The 24,243-nt window shown below is 36.5% G+C and overlaps 2 protein-coding genes across 2 annotated transcripts; one reads left to right on the top strand and one right to left on the bottom strand.

Moving 5' to 3' along the window:
• Window positions 1–1,632: 1,632 nt before the first annotated feature.
• LOC108777908 (G-protein coupled receptor Mth2) lies at window positions 1,633–14,056 on the top strand. Its single transcript, XM_018544904.1, has 7 exons — window positions 1,633–2,527; window positions 5,888–6,012; window positions 6,687–7,320; window positions 10,509–10,587; window positions 12,415–12,599; window positions 12,725–12,890; window positions 13,400–14,056. Exons 1-7 carry the CDS (start codon window positions 1,633–1,635, stop codon window positions 13,764–13,766), a joined length of 2,451 nt encoding a protein of 816 aa, XP_018400406.1. The 3' UTR covers window positions 13,767–14,056.
• A 388-nt stretch (window positions 14,057–14,444) lies between these two features.
• Window positions 14,445–24,100, bottom strand: Prp8 (pre-mRNA processing factor 8). Its single transcript, XM_018545122.1, has 9 exons — window positions 23,986–24,100; window positions 23,326–23,558; window positions 23,090–23,258; window positions 22,846–23,010; window positions 22,558–22,773; window positions 21,916–22,254; window positions 21,443–21,548; window positions 16,062–21,377; window positions 14,445–15,880 (listed from the first exon to the last, which is right to left on the bottom strand). The coding sequence occupies exons 2-9, from the start codon at window positions 23,537–23,539 to the stop codon at window positions 15,287–15,289; spliced, it is 7,119 nt and encodes a 2,372-aa protein (XP_018400624.1). The 5' UTR covers window positions 23,540–23,558; window positions 23,986–24,100; the 3' UTR covers window positions 14,445–15,286.
• Between the last annotated feature and the right edge of the window lie 143 nt (window positions 24,101–24,243).

Raw genomic sequence — 24,243 nt, 5'->3', positions numbered from 1 at the left:
TTTCGCGCGATCAATTCGCTCATTAATGGCAGATTCACATGTTTTTTTCTGCGATAAGATTACACTCGAATAATCGCTCAAGCTCGTGTAAATATATATAGCAACATACAATTGAGTCTGGATATATAATTATTCTTATTAGGAGATTCGAATTTAATTTGAGGATACACTTTTTTACATAACTGCAGCTATGCTGTAAAGGATATGACAAACAGCTATTTCCTACGTGGAGAAAATTATAGGAATATAACAGAGTAATTTAGATATTAGACAACTTTAATGTAATTCATATTGCGATATTATTCTATACGTCATTTAACTTGATCGTTTGGATATATATAGATGTCATATTCTTATATAGGAATAAATATATAGGAATATAATAATAATTATTGACGAACATTTCAACATACATAACATCTCTTCTAATGCAAGTGCAAAAATTTATTAATTGAAAAAACACGTGTATTATCTTGGCGTATAATTTACCAACTCGGTCATAACTTATCATTATTCATCATGATCGATTGTTATCGATGCCTCGATGTTCTATTAAAATAATAATAATATTTATTGCAACACAATCATTTTTGTATTGATATCAACAGTTGGCAATGTTGAAGCCTACCTAGATAATTGGTGATAATAATAATACTAAGTTTCGGCATTTTGCATGTAGATGGCATTGCTATTAAATTATAATGGCAGCGCATATTTGAATTGTTTAAAGGAAGAAAAGTCCGCGATGTTTTACCAGATTTTTACATCTGGGTGATTTAAGAGGTGGAATATAGACGTTCGCGATATCGTATTATTGGATGATTATAATTTTCTCTTTGTTTTTTTCTGTAGATAAAGAAACGAAATGCGTGTGTTCCATGAATAAATCGCACGTTCGCAACTGAACCGTGATTCTTTTAAGATTATACACTGGCTGTGTTCCGTTGTTCACTGCAAGTACTGAAAATTTATGGTTTGCGTTACGTATACTATATCGATTTAAAGTATCTAATTTTTATCATTAACCCCATCATTAACTCTAGAATTATAACTATCGTAAATCTGATAATAAATTGAAACTCATGGTAGCTATAATTCTATATTAGGGTTAAAAGTCAGCCCAGTCAAACAGTTTTGTTTCATACATATTATATAGAATAAGTCTCGACATACAGATATCTTTTAGTTTCCAAAGTCCAAATACATTTTCGACTATTTCAAGTATAATCACATACCTATATAAAATTGGTCTTTTATTAAACCATTTATAAATAAAGTGCCTTTTTGCTTTTTGTCAAAGAAGTTCGCAGGTATTCCTGTACGAAACGGAAATGGAAAAATAGAAGGTATAATGGACGCGATCAATCCAGATTAAATGTAAGCGCGGCACTCTCCGCTTAACAATGTGTGCTGAGATAAGCGGACACGATCCTTCCATCCGAGAATGTGGTGTCTTAAGCAAAGAAATCTGGTCGTGGGTGTACGAGCGCGAAAGCGTCGCGACGCTTCGTCGCGGTGCGCATTCTCCGACGCAGATATGCTGGGCGCCAAGCGCCGGGTGCGAAGCGGAGCCACCGAGATGATCGCACGGGTTGCGGCTGATAGTTTTCGCTCTTCAACGCCCTTGTCGCGATGTGTGGCCGCTCCGTATTAAGTTTTAATTTGGCGGTCCTCCTCGCTGCATGTGGTCTGTTGACAGCCGACGATATCGGCGATACTGCCGATGGACTGCCGTCGCTGATCAACGATCCGCGTTGTTCGCCACCGTTCAGCGTAATCCTCAGCTTGGAGAACAGCGTTGCGGCGTCGCGATCTTTAGAGAACAACGGCAGCTTTTTCTACGACGGCATCGTCTATCCGGCCGAACTGCGCTGGACAAACGGCAATGTCACTTATGGTTGCATTTGTAGATTACGCAATTGCATTAGAAAATGCTGCCCAGATGACGAGGTTCTTCGCGAAAAGTCGAAGATGAACGAGATATGCCAGAAGATGCCCCGGAATGATACGGAGCTGTTAACAACCGAGACGCCGGATTTGCGTCTATCGAGGATGCAGATGACCGAGGAGATTCAACATATTGAAAATCTGAAGAACCACTTCCACTTGGTGCAGGATAACGGCTGTCCTCCTGGCCGCGTGTATTACTCTCTCAATCCCGATGACTACGGTGACGATAAGATTATTCTTCAGGCGAACGGCAGCTTTGTGGACACTGATGGCAAGATCTTTCCTTTCTGGAATTATTGCATAGATTGGAAGGTGACTTTCGATCGAATTGGCATCTTGGTTTGCTGGACGCAGGAAGTGGAAGTGGAACTAGATTTTCATTATCAAGTGGGCATCATAGTGTCCATTCCGTTCCTCGTTGCCACCTTCTTGGTGTATGCAATTACTCCTGAGTTGAGAAACCTCTACGGCAAGACGCTCATGTGTTATGTCATCTGCTTAATTATCGCCTATGTCTTCCTGATCTTGGTCAACTATATTTACATGTCTCCAATACGCGTGTTATGCTTCAGCACAGGTAAGCAGCCTCCTTTTATGTAATTTGTATCCATTTATTTCTAACAAGCAACTTTTGTAATTTGAGCCGTTCGCAGATATTCCTCTGTGATCGTGATAGAAAACTTGTTGTGATTTTAGTAGAGTTGAAAAATTATTGTACGCGGCATTATTCCTTTGTATGTAACGCAGCCAAGCACTGATGATCGCATCTTACTATGTGCGAAAAAATAATTGAAATGATGATATGTCTCGTGCTAAGTCAATGTATGCCAATTTTTAAATCAAATCTACATTTTATTTCACGTTGCCTTATTTTTTCTTCGAAATAATCATGGGAATATATTATCTTGAGAAAGAATCTACACGAATGCAAATAATAAAGTAGATGACACTATGTGTTAATGAAATAATTACTATAATTATTAACACTCCGCATGTGGAGTCCATTATTACTTCTAGGAGAACATTATTACTTCCAGCAATTAACAAGTAAATTTACAGTTCGTTTAAAAAAGAAACGTTTATCTTCAATGAGAACAATCGATATTAATATTCAATATTAATTTTTTAACGTATTTGAGAGATTTTATTATATAAAAATGAGATATTTTTAAATCTCTTTTATACTATTTTAACTTTTCATATTTAGATATTGATTCACAATGCTTTTAAAAATAGTTATCATGAATAAAATTATCATCATCAATGTGAAAAAGATACCTCACGAACTTATATTCATCGTTATGAAGTTGTACGGTATTAGTCATCAATGGACTTATTAATTTGTATCTATTAAATATTATAATCGATAAAACGGCAAAGAAGAAAATTAAAAATAAGAAATAAATACTAGATAAATAAAAATATATAATAAAATATATAAATAAAAAATATATAGTATAAATATTATATATGCATGTAATATAAATAAAAATTATAGATTTGGATACATAAGAGATTTGTACTCTTTAACAAACTTTTTATAAGTAATAACAAAAGAAGGAAACTTTATATTAAATATTTTTTATAGATTTAGAAAAATGACGATTACAGATTCATGTAAAATAGATCTCTGTAGGGATTGTTTACTTTACTTCATAATTGCACTATAAATAAATACATATTTTATTACGTATAAAAAAACGCTTTATCGTTGCATTCCACTTATTAATATGGAGCACAAATCGTATGAATCAGCGCGCTTTTTTTTCTGCATGCGCGATTCTGATATCTCTGTGATTAGTGATGATGTAAGAATTACATACTGTGTATTTCCTGATACAATTTAATCCATCATTCGTTCCATGTTATTTCGAGGAAAACATGATTGAAAAGGTTCTTCCAATAAGGAAAGGCGATCTGAGCTAAGGACCTGTCGGCGCCTGTCTAGCCATCACTAGCTTCGATTTCCCATAAAACAAATGTTAATGATTACCCCCATTGAGTGTGATATGAGTATACTTAACGAGTGAATATACGGATGATGATCGAGTATACTTAAACCGGTTTTTGCGTGTTATGTGCTGTATATCTTTATATTGGTCAAGCATCATTGCTTACAGGGTGGGATAAAAGTATACGTAAATAACGGTAAATTATGTCTCCAGATATTTTATATTATCTTTGAATTTTCAATAATTTGTTATTTTTTTGTACTTTAGAATGATAAGATCGAAAAAATATCAGCTGTGAGAATCGATAAAATTCTTCTTACGCCTATACTATCGATTAATAGTTTTTTGAGATAAATCTTTCGGCTATGTATAAAATAACACTTGGTGTAAATTGAAATTTTTGTTGCTCGTTCGTCTATAATCATCCGTAAATTTATTCTCAGTCTCGTAATCCTCTCGAAGAAGTAATGGCCCTCCATTGCGGAGGATAAAGTATCTAAACAGTTAAGCGTCTAAATTTACGTTGCTGCTGGATTGGTCAAGCTACCATCTCTGTGGAGTATACCGGTTTGTCAATGAATCTTTTTTTTTCGAACCGCCCTATATACATGGCTTCGCAGCAGGTAGGCTGCTTCTCTAACGCACTCTAACGTAGTCGACTCGTTGTCTGGTAGTCTCGTCTGGTTACTCGCGCGAGTATACGCATTTCTCGCGTGCTCTTCCTTCATCCGTCGCCAGGAAAAATCGCGGCAAAACGGAACACAGTGCTGACTTTATCGAATCCAGCGAGATAGTTGAAAGTCAACGTAATCGTTAGTGATAACAGTGCTATATTTGAATCCGGATAGATTCTTTCGTGTTTCAATGATTTAAAGATGTTCGAGAAGAAAGAAAAAAGAAATCGTGCAATAATTTTACCTCCCCTCGCGTTTATTCCAATTTCTCCGATAAATAATTATATCGCATAAGTCAATGTACGGCATTATCAACTCGATTGATAGTGACTCATTTAAATGGTACTCTCTTTTCTCAGTCATTTGAATCATTGATCCCTTCGGTCATTTAATTCATTGATCATTAGAATAGTATTCGCAGTATATACAATAATAAAATATTTTTTCAACATAGTATTATAGGTAAAAATATTTTCCACATAAACAAATTGCTTATTTAACAATAACAGCATTGGATAATCGAGCGTCTGTATTATACATGTATATTAACTTCAATACTGTCAAGTATTTAACTGTACGAATATGTCACTGTATATGGATGCTTTAAGATCATTGCGTTTACATATTTATGTGTTTAGATGGTGTACATTTCATTGGAGCTATATACATTTAAATGCAAATCTGTAGATTTTAGTTACAAGTTAACATTTTTATTAATCTTTTTGCTTAAAGCCATAACTAAAGAAGCAATAAAATTAAACGAATAAGATTTTATTTATTTTAAGTAATATTTTACAAATTGTATTTGTAACATATTTACACTTATGAAACTGTTTATCATTTATATATTTGTTTATCATTTATATATTTGTAATACATATCTGTGAATAGTGTGCTTTTTGTAAATAACTGTATCTCGTAACCAAAGTTGCTGTTATATCCACACGATATCTTAAACACTGATTAAAGTTCGCACCCTTCTTTATCACTTTCACTCGATTGGTTCAACAAATTCACATACTGAACACTGTAAGATATAGTAAGGTTAACGAGTAATAAGAGATAATTGGTTATATTCTATCATCATTTTATGACGTAGAGAGGGACGTAGAGAAACTTACTATATTTCTTCAGAGAGTCGTCGTATTTTTATCTTTCTCTTTCTCTCTTCCGTTTCATTTCTTGTGGCACTTTCGTGAGTAAGCTTCCGCACACGGCGATAACATTGAGAGGCGGTGACGATAATTATTCAGAGTTGCTGTTTAGCAGCCTCATTAAATTAGTACATAATGAAACGGCATCTGAGAACAGCCTTATTCATCGCGTTTCATGCGGTCTTGATCGTGGCTGCCACTTTCAAAAGCGATCAAGCAGAGGAAGAGCCAGAGGAATCAAAATGGAAGGAAAATCTTATCGTCCCTCATATTTATCTAGAGGTAGAGATAATTCCAAGTTCGACTACATACTATGTTATACTTGGAATTTGTTGATGAGATTAATTCGTATCGCTTTGCTAATGCGTTCTAATGCCTATAACGATTTCATTATGACGACTGTACATTCTCGAGTCATATGGCATTCATAAATATAATGATCAGAAATTACTAACTGTTTGTGCCGTAATTAATTAAAACTTTCAAAAGGGAACTTATACATCTCGAGAATTAACTTGATTAAATGTGTAAATGTAAATAATCTAGATACAACGAAACATGTAGATCAAAGGTTATTTAAATATTAATCTGCTAATAAATTGTAGTAATTTGTTCATTTCTGATTGACTAATTCACATAATAGCTTGGACTTAATTTTCTCTATTAACTGTAATTGGATGTAATACGCAGAAAGGAACCAACCAACAAAACGCTGAGTAATATTTCAGATAGTAATTAGAAAAATTCTACAGCATGTATGGATTTAAAAATAAAATAATTTTGTAATAAAAAAATATGACAAGAAAAGCATGACAATTGATTGTATTATGCATAACTTACTCTCTATATATATAATACTTGCAATAACAAAAATCTAAAAATGGCATTTGATTCCTCTCTGTCCAATCGTGAATTAACATTATTTGTCTTCGTTCCCTCTGGCTCTATACTCCTAGAAAACGACCGGCATCGATGATGACAGCTCCGGAAAACCCCGCATGTCTCTATGCTGTCGTATCGGCACTTTCCTCGACGGAAAAAATTGCGTGGAGGCCACCATGAACGGGACGGAAGCGGTACAGTTGCCACTGATCTACGAAGTGGATCTTATATCAGCGAATGTCACTGCAAGTGACGAATATTTTGATATTGTAATATGGAATCCATGTGTTGATGTGAAACGATATTCTTTGAATCCTCGTGTATATGAGGACGACGAATGGTACCTACTGTCCAATGGCTCTATAATACGACCTCTGTCTGAAGAACCGGAAGATCGTCTCCTCGACTATTATCAGTACTGCCTGGCGCGGGTGAAAAGTTATGAGTATCAGGAATATATGGTGTTCTTCTGCGATGATGTGACCGAGGACGACGACGGCGAGGTTGTATATTCTTTCGGGATGCTCGCCTCCGTCCCGTTCCTGGTCGTCACATACGTAGTCTACTGGTTGCTGCCTGAGCTGAGGAATCTACATGGTCTGACATTGCGCGGATACGTCGGCTGCCTAGCGATGGCGTACAGCATACTGGGGGTGGTGCAACTGACACCACAGGAACAAATCCCAAACGGCATCTGCATCACAATCGGTATATCTATAGAATGATGCGAACTTCTATTAACTCTCGTGTTACTGTACATACAAAGAAGATTAATACTAACTTGCGATTATTCCTAAGTAACACATGAAGCTTTAAAACGTCTGCGATAACGTTGTTTCAGCTTAAATCGCAGCATTTTTGTTTATGACAATCACTGCCATAATATGTCATTATGACGTTGTGACAAAGTTGTAGCAGCAAAAATGGGACACTTTTTGGGTTATTGAAGACAATGTTGCGGCCATTCACAGCGAAAGCAGAGGCTCTATAACGTTATATAGCCTTTACTTTCGGTGTGACATACAAATTACGGCTAGAGATTACAGTTACCTGCAGTACAGCCAAAATAGCTGTGACTGCATTTTGACTTTTCTATTAGCTGTCATAATGATTACGCAACTATTAATACAACGAAAATAGCTTCGGCTGCCAAATAGCTGTAATTATAAAACTGGCAGGATGCAACTACATTTTTGCTGTCGCAGCGAATAGTCAGACAGTGTTACTTGGGTTGCGTAGCGGAATCAATTTCTAACTACAGGAAAACATCACTGCGTTACCACTTTCCAAATACGATAATTTCTTTACGAGTTGTTCATACGTAAATACATGTATTCATATCATATTTATTATGCACAGCATTCTTTTGTAGAGATCGCGTCGAACCGGATGAAACGTACGTGGCTTTAGAAATCTTACAAATTAATGAGATGTCTGTTTAACACAAGTGCGTTTAACGACAACTTTCTAAATGTTTTCGTAACATATCTGCTTTTCTTGTAAATATTGATATTAATATTTAAAAAAATTGTAATATTATTTTAGTTTATTATTACATGTATAAATTATACTCAACAAATGAGAAAGTCAGTATTCTGGTTTCAGTGATAAATAAGAAATTAATTTATTCATTTTTCTTTAGATTATATTAGTATTGGCTATTTACCGCACGCAAAAGCGTTGCGGTATAGGGCACATTACGTGCACGCGTGAGGAAAAAGTTATTTTCTTTATTTTGCTTCTCTTTATTATGCTTGCCTTGTACATTTGCCATGTAGTTATAGTGTATGTGTGTGTGTAGTCTGCTTCTTTCATGCAACTAACATTGAAAATACATATTTCGCTGATTTATTATAATATAGAACTTTTCAATATTTAAAATTTGCAATTTATATAATCTGATGAAAAGTACGTACAGCTTAATTAATTCCAATCATCTTTAGATCTTTAGATTTTTTTTTAAACGAACTATGCATTGAAAAATGAAGTGTAAAATAAAGTTTTCTTAGACATCAATTGTAATGATTTATCTCAGTCGTTACAAGGCGAACCGGAAGCTCATCGCTTAGATCTGAGAAAGTACTAAAAACCTTTAAAAACAAATAAATCCAAACACATGCCACACATTCTCCATACTCTTCGGAGAGCAAACTATAAAATTCACCTTTGTCTTCTCCTGTTTTGTCATCTTTAACCGAAACAGGACCTGCTTTAACGAGGTGCCTTCTTTTTCATCGTTTTCTTGCTGACATGCACATACGTTTGCTGCGACACACGGCGTCCTTCGGACAAAAGCGTCGCAGTCGCGACTAAATCGACACAGACTGACGATATCACGCGTATCTTCGTTTCCGCAGTTTGCGATATCGTTGCGGTTGTTGGACATCTGACTACGAAGTTGTTGGAAGAGAATACCAAGACGGTTCAGTAAATTCAACGTGTCGACGGGTCGACATACGATGTGTCGACAAAATTGCATACTTTGGTATTACACGCTTTTATTCGTCGCCTCTTCTTCCGAACCTTGGGGAAATTCGGCGACAACGAGCGACGATGTAAAGTTGATACGGTATGATCTACGTAAAAATTCCACCAAGAATAACGAGCATTATGAATCTCGTGCTAATTTCACAAGTGACAATCACGAAGATAGTGACTCGGTGCAGTATGCATTTCACGCACAGCGATCCGTGAAGAATCACGAGGGCGGCAATCAAATGCCGGTAGAACTTCGCGCGAATTCTACAAAGGCCAATGAGAAGATCAACTTCACATTATTCCATGAAAACTTGATGCAAATTGAAGACACGTCGTACAAGCTTTCTGAAAAGTTCTATGAAGATGACGTTGAGAAAAATATTGTTCCTCACGAGATGTGCGAGAACATTACGTGCATTCCGCTTTGTTGTCCTTTCGGTAATCGTCTGAAAATAACAAGAATAAATGATACTATTAAAGAAGAGTGCATTATTGCTGGGAACATTAATTATATCTTTCCAGACGTATACGAGTATGTGTTAAACGACTCGATACCAATTGGTGGTAAAAAGTTAAATCAAATTTTTCCCCTGACTATTCATGATCCGTGCCACTATCAACGTTTTGTGCTTGAGCCTAAAATAAAATCAAGCGACGAGTATATATTTCTTAGTAATGGCTCTTTATATCAACCAAATATCGACGATCATATCGTTACATCATACTGCCTCGCTATATGGGACAATGATGATAAATATGATGTAACCGTTTGCTTCGAGTTTGAGTCTGAAGACGTCCTGGAAGAAAAGAATGATGGTATACCTGTGGGTCTGATAGTGTCCTTGCCATTTTTATTGGCGACATTCGTGGTGTACTCCATCCTGCCGGAGCTTTGGAACATGCATGGCTACACGCTGCGCGGATACGTCGGCTCGTTGTTCGTCGCGTACACGTCTCTCGCAATAATTCAGCTAACCCGTCAGGCCTTAATATCGATTCCCATCTGCATCACATTTGGTACAACATATAATAATACAATAAATGCATATATATATATTCACGTGTTAATTATATAGTATTCTCTCCCTCTCTGATAATAAGAGTTATTCAAAATAAAAAGTTATTCAAACAAATAAAATAAATCGAGTAAAATTTAAATCTGGGCATAGAATTAATTTAGAAATTCTATGAATGAATATCTTTTGTTTTTCTTTCGTGAAAATTAGCAAATTTTGTGGTGTAATTTTGACGTAATATTTAAATAAAAATTGTGATATCCTGTTTAATAGCAAATGTTATTTTTAAGTTTTTTATTGTTTTTAATTATATTTCTTAGTAGAATAAACTTGTTTTTTCTTACGGGTTAACAAACCGGCATTTTAATGCATGATTAATAGCTGTTTATTCGACTGTTTCAGCCTTTATCATCCACTTCTCATTTTTGGCAAGTTTCTTCTGGCTAAACGTGATGTGCTTCGACATTTGGTGGACATTCGGGTAAGCTATTAAAATATTTCATATCGAGTCCTATTATACATTCCATCTGCAATCAAATTGATTTGTTAAAGATAATCTTGTAATCTTTCTTGGACGCGAAAAGAAAAATGGAACGAAGATATTTAGAGACTTGATTCTCGAAGACTTTTTAAATTACATTATTCGTAAAACCATCCTATTTTTTATATACATATAATCGACTTATATTTAATAAATATTTACAGTTATAATTTGTACAATTGTAATTTGATACATGTATATATTTATTTATAATTGTAATTGAAATATTAATTACGGTTTATTAAGGATAAAACATTTCCAGATCGAGTTCTAGGACAAAATAAGTTAATTAATTCGCCAAATATTTTCACAAGCGCCACTCGATCCGGCGCTTGTGGTAAAGAAATTTGATAATTGACAAACACTAGGAGAAATTGATAGCGACAGGATGCGAATTAATATCCGGTACGTGACCGACGTGCGTATGTGGTGCAAACACAGCCGAGTTAATTTTGATCTCCTTCGCGGTTGGACGTCGGTCCAAGAAGCTATTCGGACAGGCAATATTTGGTGAACGGAAAATGTCAGTAGAGCATATATTCTCAAACACCGACATTTCATGAGTTGCGTGAATATAAACGTCGAATATATTCGTTTAACAATGAAGACTCGTTAATGCAAATGCAATTCTGTTTATTAACGAAACGTTTCAATGCATTTTCTGAATGAAAGATTAATAAGGAAAGATCAATATTTAAATCATTTGCATTATGATCAATTTAACACTTAATCAATAATCAATCAATTTAACATTATATAAATCATTTATTTTTAATCACGCCTGCGAATAACGGTACATTATTTTTTTATGCTGTCATTACATGCGTTCATGTGAAGTGCTATAAAGCAATTTATTATCTCTCGCGTGTCAATGAAATTTCATGACGCGGTATTGTCGTGTCGCTATTTACTATTGTCGTACGGAGATGAACTGACCTGCTGTCGCCAAGCCCGTTTGGGGGTGTGACGACTGCTGTGTACGCACATCGCCTGTTCTCTTGTAATCAATTACAAGAGCGTCGAGCGCGCGTGCAGTGGATCGTACTTGGACTGGATTAATTTCCTTCTTTATTGCGTATAAACGCATCCATACGCAACATTATTGCCGTCGCCGCGCGCGTGTCCTCGCGGAAACATGAATCATCCTTCGACTCAGTAGGATTTTATGTGTGTTTACACGTTCATTTTAATAATCAGCTTTTAATTTATTTCATGTTATCGTCAATATCCATCTATTCCACTCCTCTAGGCGTTCCATTTCTTATACCATATTCAAACCAAGCACATTGTATTGCTACAATTAAAAAGAAATCTTTAACTTACGCAATAATAGTTTGTATAAAAATTGCCATTATTTAAAAAGATTACATTTTTATCTATATATATTATAACATTTAAATTTAATTGTTCCAAGTGCGACATATTGAATTGAGAGATCGGTAATGTTGAAAGACATCTTTGAAAGTTACAATTATATTATGAGTTATAATATTTCATATAGCTTATTTTAGAATTTATAAATGATCTTTGTTTGCGTTTTTTAAATAAATAAATATAAAAAAATAGAGTTTTTGAAATAATTTTTAATTAACAATTACGTATCATAGTTGCATCGCTTATATAGAATGTACTGAACACAATCGCACTGATCATACTTACGAGAAACTATGCGACCAAAGGCGATAGTTATTTTAATGTGCATTTGCATAACAACTTGTTCTACTTGTGGCTGGCTCAATATGATAATATGTAAATTGCATTTTACAGGGGATTCCGTTCATTACAAGGAAGCGTAAAGCAACGAGAGAGAAAAAAATTCATTATGTATTCGATTTACGCGTGGGGAAGCGCTTCCCTTCTCAGTATCATTTGTGCCATAATGGATTTCGTTCCCAGCGTGCCAAAGGAATTGATCCGACCGGAAATTGGTGTCACAAAATGCTGGTTCAATAGTAAGTGAATGTTTACTGATACTAACGATAGCGCGACATCTCATTAAAACTATGATCAAATCTGAAAATTGTTAAAATTAAAAACTTACAAAATACGATGTGTAATAAGAGAAATTAATTTTTAGCGGACGAGGCGAGGGCGTTATATTTTTATGGACCCATGGGTGTCACTGTTATCTGCAACATTTGCTTATTTATCTCTACAGCATTAAAAATTGTGCGTCACAAGAAGGACACAGCTCATCATTTGAGAGGTTCGGAAAGCAGACGCCACGATGACAATAAGCAGTGGTTTGTAATACAAGCATTTCTGTACTGATATGTGATGAATCATATTAATATGATATATCAGTTTTCAAACGGTTTTGCATAATGTCGATCGGTTCGAGCTCCCGTAAAAGATGCTTATTTTTAGACGGCAACTTTCCCATGCGGTGGTTTGCTTTCATAATTACGAAATCTTTTGAAACAACAAACACATTGCCGTTTCGAACGCGCGCGCATAGATTCCTCGCGAGAACGTATGTGATTCTCAAAAGAATGACAAACGATCGTGCGACTAAAATCGAAGTGGTTACCCTTATTTCATAAAAACGGAAATCACATGTCTTCAACATTTCTTAAGAAAAACTTAACAACTTTCTTCCCTTTAGTTCAAAACTTGATTATGAAAAGATATCTATCTTTAGTAAATATCGATTACTTCGAATATTTTCGTCCGTAATACAATTCTTTGTTCTAATAATTCTAACTTTTAAAACATATATTTACATAAAATACAAAAATCAATGTGTTTGCAGGTTCAATCTGTATCTGAAGTTATTCATCGTGATGGGCATAAACTGGTCCATGGAAATAATATCATGGCTATTCACGAGTTCGCCGTCATACATCTGGTATCTTACCGATTTGACAAATACCCTGCAAGGTCTCATTATCTTCATTATATTCGTATGGAAGGAGAAGATCAAGCGATTGCTCTTAAAACGTTTTGGTTGCCAGAATCGCGGTTTGTTCTCCAGAAACTCAACACGTAGTGGCTGTCACAGTTCAGCTTCGCGTACCTGCACTACTACATCAGGCGTAATGTCTCTGCAAGAGAAGGTCAATCCTTACGCGCAAACAAATTACCGTGCGAAAAGTTCATCCGATGAAGCTGATTCTTGAATGTCGCAATGCAAGAGAAAGATTGTACTATGTGAAATCGGTGATTATAATGAGCAGTTAGGCGGTGCCGTAATTTAATTCTCCACTTAAAAATTGATTTTATATTGCTTGCGTTGATCTCTCTATAAGAACACCGAAATTGGTGGCTTCCCTTTTTTTTTTATTTTTTTTAAATGCACTTACAAGTTTTTTTTATCTCTTTTGCAATCCAAAGACGATTAAAGAAATCAATTAACTCAGGTAGAAAGGTATCGTCTTTTTGACGTCATTAATTAATCATTTTTGACAAATCTGACGTCCTATCATTGTAAAAATAGCATAATTTGTCATAGTTACATAATGTTATTAACTGATCACTAATAACATTACCGGTATTGTTGATTAGTCATTTATCTAACGTCAATAAGTGTGACGTTGTAATTATAATACGTCGTAGAATGTGACGTCAATAATTTAAAATGACTAACTATTGACGTCACAAAATGACTACAACTTGCTACCTGAGAAATTATCTTGCATCTATCTATTATCGTCCTCATTAAAATAATGAAAGTATATTGTGTATCATATACATTGACTGCCGTATGCCATAATTTTGTATACATTTTATTTTAATGTATAGGGATCGTCATTATTATACATCATTGATAACATTTTGATAAAAAGGCTACGGATAATTTTAACTTTAATTCGTAAAACACATTACTCGCGCATAACTATCTTTTACATTCTCTTTTAAATATTTATTTTTTATTATATTATATTGACACTTGTCTACATTTCCATCGCACGCATAAGTGTTTAATATTAAACAAATTCAAGAAAAAAAATATATATTAAAAATATGCATTTTTAAACAAAAATATTTATTACAATATATGGATAGATTAAATGTGACATTTAAGACGATATTTCATATTCGCGGAACGATGTGTACAGCAAATACCGATCTGTGTCAAATCATCCGTACATTTTATCATGATACATGTGATAGCATTACAATATGTACCTTGAATATCCTTGCACTGAGATAGGTTTTAAATCGGACATCTCCACATTTAATTTAAGGTTCCATTGATTTATTATGAAATGTATTTGTATAGATAAAGTTTCTGGAATTGCATTTCATTTATCATATTAGATAATACAATATAGCTCTTCACCGCTTTTATACGATCACAGAATATTTCTGTACAAGTGCCATCATGATCATTTAATATTTAATAGTTGTGTTATCTGCATTTAATACGCACCTACAAAATATAGAAAATCAAATGAATAGAATTATGATACCAGGGGAATAAAAGCACAGTGTTCACTTAAAGTCTGCAATTATTAGATAATAAAGGCTTAATCTGTATTCTTTACTATTAAATGTGTTTGTAATCGTCTACATATACGAATTAGACGAGAAAAGTAAAAAATAAAGAGCATACAACACGTATTCTCACACGCTACTTGTACACATCCTACACTCTTTTCAATTACTGTCACTCAAAATCTCACACAGGAGATTTATTTTATGCAAACATATCTTCTCGATCAGCTCCAACACCATCACCATCTTCTAAGCTTGAGAAGTTGAGGAAATGGGCCGGCCTGTGCACCTCGTGATAAAATTCCTTCGGGTTCGCCAGTTGTAACTCGTATTTCATGTTGGGATCGTGTCTCACTCCCATGAAATTGTAATTCCATGAGCCTTGACTGGGTACCATAAAGAAGCCAAGGAAACGATCGGACAGAAGCATCTGTACCTTCTCATAATGGCTAGGTAGATAACCCTTCGGATTATTGCCCTTATCAGTATTTTGCTTGCCCCATTCGAAACCACTCGGAGTCAATTTGTACGCTGTGAGAGAACAGGAACCAGGCGTGAAACTGCAAGTGATAACTATGGTCTTCTCACCGTCCCAAATTGAATTTTCAGCCATAATCCGGGCGTGAGTAGATATGTCTTGCGGTGAGAGTTGTGGCAGCTCGTTTGGCTGCGTGTGTATCCATCCTAACGGCTCCATCTCTTTTAAATATTGATGATTAGGTAGCGTATTTGGCAAATGAACGGTCTGATGAGTTCCCCACTGCGGCGCCATTACAATACATCTGATTTCTTTTACCTATCACATATAGAACATGAGATTAGAGTATATTACAGCTAAAATTTATTTAAATTTTAATGTATAAAAAAATGTTTTAATATTATAAATGTACAATAATATATAAAATAAAAAGAAAAAATTGTTTATGTATTACAAAATATTTCAAATACAGATAATGAAATGATTTAACAGTAATTACCTGAGGATTGTCAGGTGGACTAATACCATACAAATAGCCAGCTATCTGTGCTCGCAGATCAGAAATGGTAACAAATTTCTTTAATACATTCTTAGGTAAGATATAAGTATAACCGGTCTCTTTGATATCATCGGATGAAACATAGATGTGATTCGTTCTGAGATGGAGATTAGTTGCAGAGATAGCACGTACTCGCCATTCAGTCTTAGAACTGAAAGTCTGCGTTTCATAGTTGGATGTAGTCGCAGTAATAATCTCATCACCATGTTTGTTTACTGTTCGTGTGGTGGTAGCGGTCAATTGGCTCTGTTCCTTAGTCTGCTTTTCAATTTCAGCAATTTGTTGCCGTTGCGCGGATGGCGCACTTATTTCCATGCCTAGAATGATGTCGCGAATCTCAGATTGCGTGAGTGATGCAACGTTGACATTGTTCTTCTTGCCATAGTCCGCTAGAATCAGATCCTTCAGTTGTACTTCTACTTTAATCCATTCGTCGTCCGTCAGTGATGGCCATATATGATGTGGCTCGGTGATGGTAGTCTTGTCGGGCTTGAGAACAACTTTAGTTCTTTCAGTGTTGACATGCAGCGCGCGTAAGATCAGAATCAATCGTGAGAACGCAGTATAAGATGAGATTGTCTTCAACCAGTCGTCATAAAGATTGAAAAGTACCATCTGTGGCTCGGTCGCCTTTAAAATCAGATCACCAAACTTCTCGACTTTGAGACACGCCTGGAATGGTAATTGTAACTCGGATCCTTTGATGACTATGTTGGGGAAATCCAGCAAATGCACTTCCAGTGGATCCAACATTCCCTTTCTGGTGACGATAATCTGCTTCGGTTGTTCCTCTACTGGTAGAGAGCGAATCAGCGCAGCAACTTCCTCAGCGGTCTTCCATTTGGCCAGCTGACCCAGACGCTTTTGGCCCGCCCAGACAGAGGTGTGAATAATCTTTAAAAAGAGTTGTCCCGTGCGTGGATTGAAGATGAAGATTGCACCATTTATCGGCTTTGTCGTTAAATTGCCCTCAAAAGTTTTGTGGATAGTCACGCGATATACGTTCGTGTCGTCAACGAACCAAATGATCTGATTGGAGAAAAGTTCGCCATAGTTTTGCGAAGAGAGGTAAGGCTCCGTAGGTTCGGATGAGTATAGCTGCAACGCTTTGCGAATACGTTCACGTAATACATACAAGGCTGGATTTGCTTTCATGATCTTTGCCATAGCTTGCTGTATAAGTGGTTTGCAACCAGGGAACCAATTGCCATAAGCGCTATGCAAGTTGTATGCCAGATCGATGGCTATGAGGAGACCAGTAGGTGATGGATAGATGGACATGTTATCTGTAGTATAGTCAAGGAATTTTGCACGAGCATATCGCTCGATGTCATGTGAGTCATAGTCGCCCCATCTCAACTGAACATCGATCCAATATTTTTGCGTGGTCGTGTTATCCATCACATCTTTGGAATCAGCAAGAAGAGATGGCCGAGACACGTTCCATTTGTAGGCAGAGAATAGTAGAATGTCGGCGCATGAGGAGTTCATTTTGTAAGATTTTCGTGGATGTATCGTCTCCTTCTGTACAGTTTCAATTTCTAATGCGTCCAACTCTTGATCAAACACCTGGCAAAGATCCATCACAATGGATTCGTGTACCTTTTGCCACAAGTGAGCGCGGAATATCTGGATCAACGAGATTTTTAAGGTTGGTATTTTTCCGTGCATGAATATCCCCGTCAGATCGAGCTGCACCTGGAAACCGACGTAAACGTTGGCGCGATTAATGGTGGGTGACCACCATAGAGTGAATCGACGATTAGGAATTTGATTGAGACCGGAACGTTGAGCATTTGTTAATTTTTTGTATTTCATGGATTCTTCGAAACCAGACGCTTTTTCCCAGAACAGACCCTCCCACGTTGGGAAGTAGGTTCCTTTGAAAAGAGTATGCTCCAGGATGCCCTCGACACCGCCGAGAGCTTGAATCATGTCAGTTCGGTAATTGTTCAGATTCCACAGTTTGCCGTCATGACGCTGATGAGTCCACCAAAATGGATTCTGCTTTAACACTTGATATTGTTTGAATTCGGTACGAATGCGCCAGCCCTTGTCATAGGCCAGCGTGTGTCGGTCCTTCTGAAATAGCGTATTTATTCTGGGAATACCGCGATCCCAACTGTCCTCGAGATCTTCTAGAGTGAGTCTGCGATTTTGGGCGTTGGCCTCTTGCCGCTTCAGAGCGTACTCTGCCCAAACACGTTGAGAATCGATAAATTCTGATTCCCATGGCTGTATGTAACGATACAAGTTCGGAATCAGTTGATCTTCATCGTGACTCATACCCGAACGGAAGTGAGTGATGCCCACGTCGGTTTGCTTTGACCATCTTAAATCTGACTGCGGTATTAATACGTGACCCATCGACAACATTCCCAAACCTCCTAATTCCTTAGGCGTGTAAAAGACGACAGGCGGGAAACGCGATGGCATTTTCGAATTCAGTCCGATTTTAATACGTGTCTGAATCTTATTTTCACATTTGACTAGCAAATCCAATAACTCTTGCGTGTTTACCACTGCCTCTCTGAAATAAGTCATTAAACCGATTAATGCGGTATTCCACTTATTTACGATTTTCGTGAAAGTAGTTGAACCCGAGGCCATCAAGATTTGTCTGACACGATTGTGGAAGCGCTGCAAGCTCTCATCGTCAACACGTAGGAAGCATTGCGCTGTTCTCTCTTTTGTGATTTCGTTCTGGAGATTCCAAACGCCATCTCGATGTGTAAATTCTTCGTGAGTTGTTCTACATTTGGGCAGAATTCTGCATTCAAAGCCACTCATGTTGAACAGTAGATTGGGATTGTCTTTACTGTAGACACTAACAAAACTATTCTCCCACTGAATGGTAGTGGTGGAACGTGGTAATCGATTTTTGATGTCCCAGAAAACGGCACGACCTAGATTCACGTCGTGCTTCATCAGTCTCATACGGGCATCTCGCGGCCAACATTTCTTGTTGTTGTAGCCAACGATATTTTCATTGTTCGGATCAGGATGCTCAGTAAGATAACGCTGAATAAGATCTCTCGCTTCGTCGGCAGAGAAGCGCAGGAACAGATGTATCCTGTCGACGTAGCGACAGTACAATCGAATAGGATGCGCCGTTTCAGAGGCGACGTCTTGGAACGTCAAAAAGTCGTTTGGCATTTGCGGCGGACCGGCCATCTCGCTAGCTCGTTGGAGACCCAACACGAGCAGATCTAATACCAGTCCGTAGTATTGAGCGATAAAAGAAGCAAATTGGAGTCCCCTGATAATACCATAACTGTTGGTATGATTCATATCCTTGTAATTGATGACTACGTTATTCTTTGCCGTCATATAATCGGCAATATTATGATCAACTATTAGACGCAACAGTCTGTTGAGCAACGTGAGATCGATCTTTTCGTACAGCTTCTCAAACTTCGATTCGAGCAGCACATTGCACTCACCCTCACTGACATCCCACACATCTTGGAGATTGTTGATACCTTGGCACCACTTGTAGACAAGGAGTGGCGGCGGTTCTGTGTCGGCCGGTTTTACCCAGGGTGGGAAGAGTCGTCTTTTGTCCGCCTCATACCACAGATATTGATCGAGGTAAGCATCTGTAATCTTTTCGAGCGGTTCTACATCATACACAGGAATCAAATGACTATAAAGATCCATGAATTCAATGCCAACTTCCTTAAAGGCTCTCTGCGTAAGCAAATGTCTTTTGATCCTGGACAGTGCCTCGTGTGGGTTGTCATATGCTTGCTCTATCAATCCTAGTTCTTCTCGTTGGCTTTGATTTAATCTAGATTTAACGCTATACGCTTCTTTCAAGCGTTCCAGAGCTAATATCAATAGCTTTGTGTCATGTTTATAGGATAACGGCGGGAAGGGGATTGGAGCGAATCTTCGAGATTCCAGCCAATGCACCGAAGTAGTGAATATAGCTACGGCTTCTTCCGGCGAAATATATGGACCATCTTTCAAGTAATTATGCTGTCGTTCTTGCTCAGCTTTCAAATAGAGACGCGTCAAACGACCAAGATTCTTTTTGCACACAGTTTTATCCACTGTAGCACCGCGTCGAATTCTCTCTCGATTGTAATGAGCTGTATTCGTCCACCAGTCGGCTTTCATTTTCACGTAACGCAATATCATATTCTCAATTGGAATTGGCAAACCTGGCACTTTCCAAGGGATATTCGCCTTCCAACATCGCCAGGCCTCACTTAGATGTTGAAGAATAGTCCGTGCCTTGTTCTGTTTTATTCCTTCGGGCATCATGTCCACTATATCATGCATTACAGATGCTCGTAATTCAAGATCGAAGTGCGATTCAACTCGTTGCTTTGTCACTGTCTTCGCCACACCCTTCGAATGGCGACCTTCAAATTGTCTTGACAGTAGATTTCCCAGCCATCTTTCCAATAATGGAGTGATACCTCTCATAAAGAACAACCAAACGCGCCAGCCAGGTGCCCAGAATCCACAACCAGGCCCTTTACCGACAGGTCCGGTATTGAAACGATAATAGATCAGATGTTTCAAATCCTTGCACATCCTAATCTGTCGCATTAATTTATATTTGTATCGATACATGCCAGTCAATTGACCAACATGTGCAAAGATATATTGTAACCCATCAGCGAGCTGAAAGGCATCCACATTGTTTAGTCGATACTGAACGTGAGAATCGATAATGAGCTTAGTCAAACGAAGGATCTCACGACAGAGATGAAAAGCGTTACCAAAGCGCGATTTTTTTCTCTCTTTCGTTGTAAGCGTCTTGACGGGTTTCAAATTGAAATTGTAATCCAAGTGAAGATAGTTGAGGTTTTTCCGGTGTATCAGAAGATTCAACATGTTATATCCTTGACGGCACACCTGCAGACCGGCTTCCACCCAGTCTATCGTCGTTGTTTGGAAAAACTTGGTAGACTTAAAGGAACGGAATAAATAGCGCTTTTTCTGTGGTTTCGGTGGTCTGTGCTTAAGAGCGTTCAACACAAAGTATTTTAACAGTTTTTGATAACTGACTCGCACTTTTACAGGTTGTCCAGGCGGACAGTGCTCTCTGTACCATGACTTAACTAATGGTATGTCAATAGCTCTTCTTGTTCTACCGGAACGTGTATTAAAAGGTCTTGGTGCCCATAAAAGCGCTATTCCATTTGCTGTGTTGTCAGTATAAAGAGGTGTTTCCTGAAGAAATGGTTGTACCTCACCAGGTAGAACAAAGTCTTCGTCGTCTTCAATTTGTGGTTCCATTGTCTGCAAAGAATTAATCAATTATATAAATAAATAAAACTTATTTAATTTGAAAGTTAAAACTTTACCTTTAGTGAATTTCTGTGAGAAATTGGATTGATCAATGGATCGAAGTAAAATGCAGGCAAATCTGGATCTTCGGTTTTTATATACACAACGTTTGGTGCATGATACCTGTAAATTATATATAATTAATCAAGGTGCTAACATGCAAAAGTATAAACAATTAATATTTTTATTTGAACAAATTATGCTTGTAATACTAATATCCAAATATTAAGTTTGTAAGTGATATCAGCAGTTTCTTTTTATAAATTTTATAAAAGAGACGAATAACAATCACTAGACTTTCTTTACCACACTGCTAGTAAGACCTTCATATACTAACATAAAGATCTCAAAACTAGTGTGGAACACTAAAAAAATAATTTAAAAAAATTTATTTGGCTCGTTGCCCGTTATACTAATTTAATTTTTATATATTATTGTCGAGCCTTCTCTCAATACTATTAATTTTAAAAAATATATCACTATAACTCACCATGAAAGATGCACGAAATGAGGCATGTTGTTGTACAAATAAGGAAACGCAATCCTGTATTCAGTTCTGATAGGCTGCCTGATAATAATCTTATTTATGTCATTGAATTCGTTCCAATCTTCATCAGCAGCATTTGAATCTTTTACCAATGGTTCGAATTTTGGTCCTCCAGGGATAGCCATATTTAAGGCTTTTGCAGTGAAAAACGATTTAGGGTCAAACAGATAAAAGAAATTTTGATCTACCAGGTCGGTCAATAATTGATTAGCCAAACGGTACAGAGTGGCCATTTGTGGCAAGGCCAGGTTCCATCTCCGATATGTAGATCCATTAACATGCCTGTAATATATTTTATTGGTCAGATTCTACATTAAAAATATAAATTCTTAGGAAATAAGTAAGTATATCTTATCAGCAGCATTTTCTCCAATTAGACAATGTGTATATCATGAATATCAATGATATACAGCATTCCCAATTGTCAACTCACATGTCCAGTTGATTTCAGGACCCCTACGCTTTTTTCATCATTAAAGATCAAATATAAAAATCAAATATAAAGTTCTAAACAAATGTAAGAACAAAATCTTGTTTTTCTCTTATAACTTTTTATATATGATACATATGTAGACTCAGACTTACTTTGTCCCAACTAAAGGTTTGTGTTCATAAAACCATGATGCTACAGACTCGTCTTCCTCTGAATCAAGTTCAATTTGTATAGCTTCTAATGGTTCAACATCCAGAACGTTATCTGCATAATCTAAAGGAGGTTCTTCATCATCAAAGGGTGGAAATCTCATTCTTTTGAAATGTCTACGATCTCTTTTTTCTCGTCTCATCATAATCCACATAGTGCTGAAAAAAATTTAAACCTTTTTAATACAAATATTTTATATAAACACAATGATAAAAAAGGTTATGTCTTACCCCCATTGAGCTATGTACACAGGTTCTATAACCCAAGGAATTTCATTGACGAAGGTAATAGCTCCAGTAATATGATATAAGACCTTCACATCTCTTATTTGTTCCCAAGGCATAGGCATGTTTTCCAGGAGTTTCATAACAGCATGTGGCATGTATTTTAATGCTCTGTAAAAGAAATGTTATGTAATAATAAAAATGCTTACAGAAAGTTTGATTATATACAGTTTTCTATAACATATCTTACCCTAAGTAAACACGTTTATCATGACGATACTTTCTACTGCTCATATCACCATGATCTCTGATGATCTTTCTTATATGTTCAGCTGGCATGTCTTCTTTCTGAGCATCTACAAAGCCGAACTTTCTCTTTTCCGCAAATCGCTTTGATTGCAATTGCTGCCATTTTTGCGCTAAAACAAGTAAAATTATCATTGCAAAAAATGCAATATAAAAATAACAATTGGTAACAAATGTTACCTTTTTCCTGAAGTTTATCCTCAGATAAGACTTCTGGTTGTTTAGGTATTTGAGGTAATGGTGGTCCAGCTATAGCCTGCATATGAGCATGATGAGCAGCTTGAGCATGAGCCACAGCAGCCTGAGCATGTACTTGGGCTGCTATCTGGGCCTGTTGTTGGGCCATCATTGTGGCCCATGGATTTGGGTTCAACAAATACGGCGGAATAGACATGATTGCAAATGTTTCCGAACTAAAACACAAAAAAACAGGGACAACATTAGGTCTGTTTTTTATGGCTGAACTAGTGTACAATTTTAGAACTTAAAGTGAGATAGGTATATGTTTGATATTTGTAGAAAGCTAGAAAGAGAGTTCTAGTTGTCTAGTGCAGGAACAGAAATTAGACCAGTTGATGATCAATTTTTCTTGATATAAATTGATTCTAAGTACAAAAAGAATTAATTTTTTCTATATATATAATATATATATAGATACAGTGAATCTCAGATTAATAAGTCCTCAATTTTAAAGTACAGCGCTATATACTACAAATTATTAATTATTTCGAGTAAAATTTCTATCCCCGGAACTTGAAACATGTCCGGCCGCGCAGAAGTTGTACACATACATATAACAGTACTGACAGGATACTATAATAATGAACAAATTACACTTACGGCTTTTCACGATGTTAGTTTTTCAATTCTTGCATGAAAATAAACCACGTAAAATCATTTTATTATGCAATTGATCACTTTATATCAACGAACGGCTTCTTCTTTGCATTAACAAAAAATGGCTTCGATTTCTTATGACTGTGTTCAAAACATAAGAGAGAGAGTAGATGTATGTCAATATATTTCAGTATTGTAAACTGAAAAAACGTACGATGTTTGCTTTTCCCCTAGGAGTGGAAAATTTAGTCCGGATCTACA

This window comes from Cyphomyrmex costatus, unplaced genomic scaffold (assembly GCF_001594065.2).
Source record: "Cyphomyrmex costatus isolate MS0001 unplaced genomic scaffold, Ccosl1.0 scaffold474, whole genome shotgun sequence".
Taxonomy (NCBI): Eukaryota; Metazoa; Arthropoda; class Insecta; order Hymenoptera; family Formicidae; genus Cyphomyrmex; species Cyphomyrmex costatus.
Note: the sequence above shows the minus strand (reverse complement) of the source record. Positions and strands in the feature narration are given on the sequence as shown.

Coding starts and splice junctions, on each gene's coding strand:
- LOC108777908 (XM_018544904.1), top strand. CDS start 1,633: ATGTGTGGCCGCTCCGTATTAAGTTTTAATTTGGCGGTCCTCCTCGCT. Junction 6,013..6,686: donor TCCCTCATATTTATCTAGAG/GTAGAGATAATT, acceptor CTATACTCCTAG/AAAACGACCGGCATCGATGA. Junction 7,321..10,508: donor CGGCATCTGCATCACAATCG/GTATATCTATAG, acceptor CGACTGTTTCAG/CCTTTATCATCCACTTCTCA.
- Prp8 (XM_018545122.1), bottom strand. CDS start 23,539: ATGTCTATTCCGCCGTATTTGTTGAACCCAAATCCATGGGCCACAATG. Junction 23,011..23,089: donor GATAAACGTGTTTACTTAGG/GTAAGATATGTT, acceptor TTTCTTTTACAG/AGCATTAAAATACATGCCAC. Junction 15,881..16,061: donor GTCCACCTGACAATCCTCAG/GTAATTACTGTT, acceptor TATATGTGATAG/GTAAAAGAAATCAGATGTAT.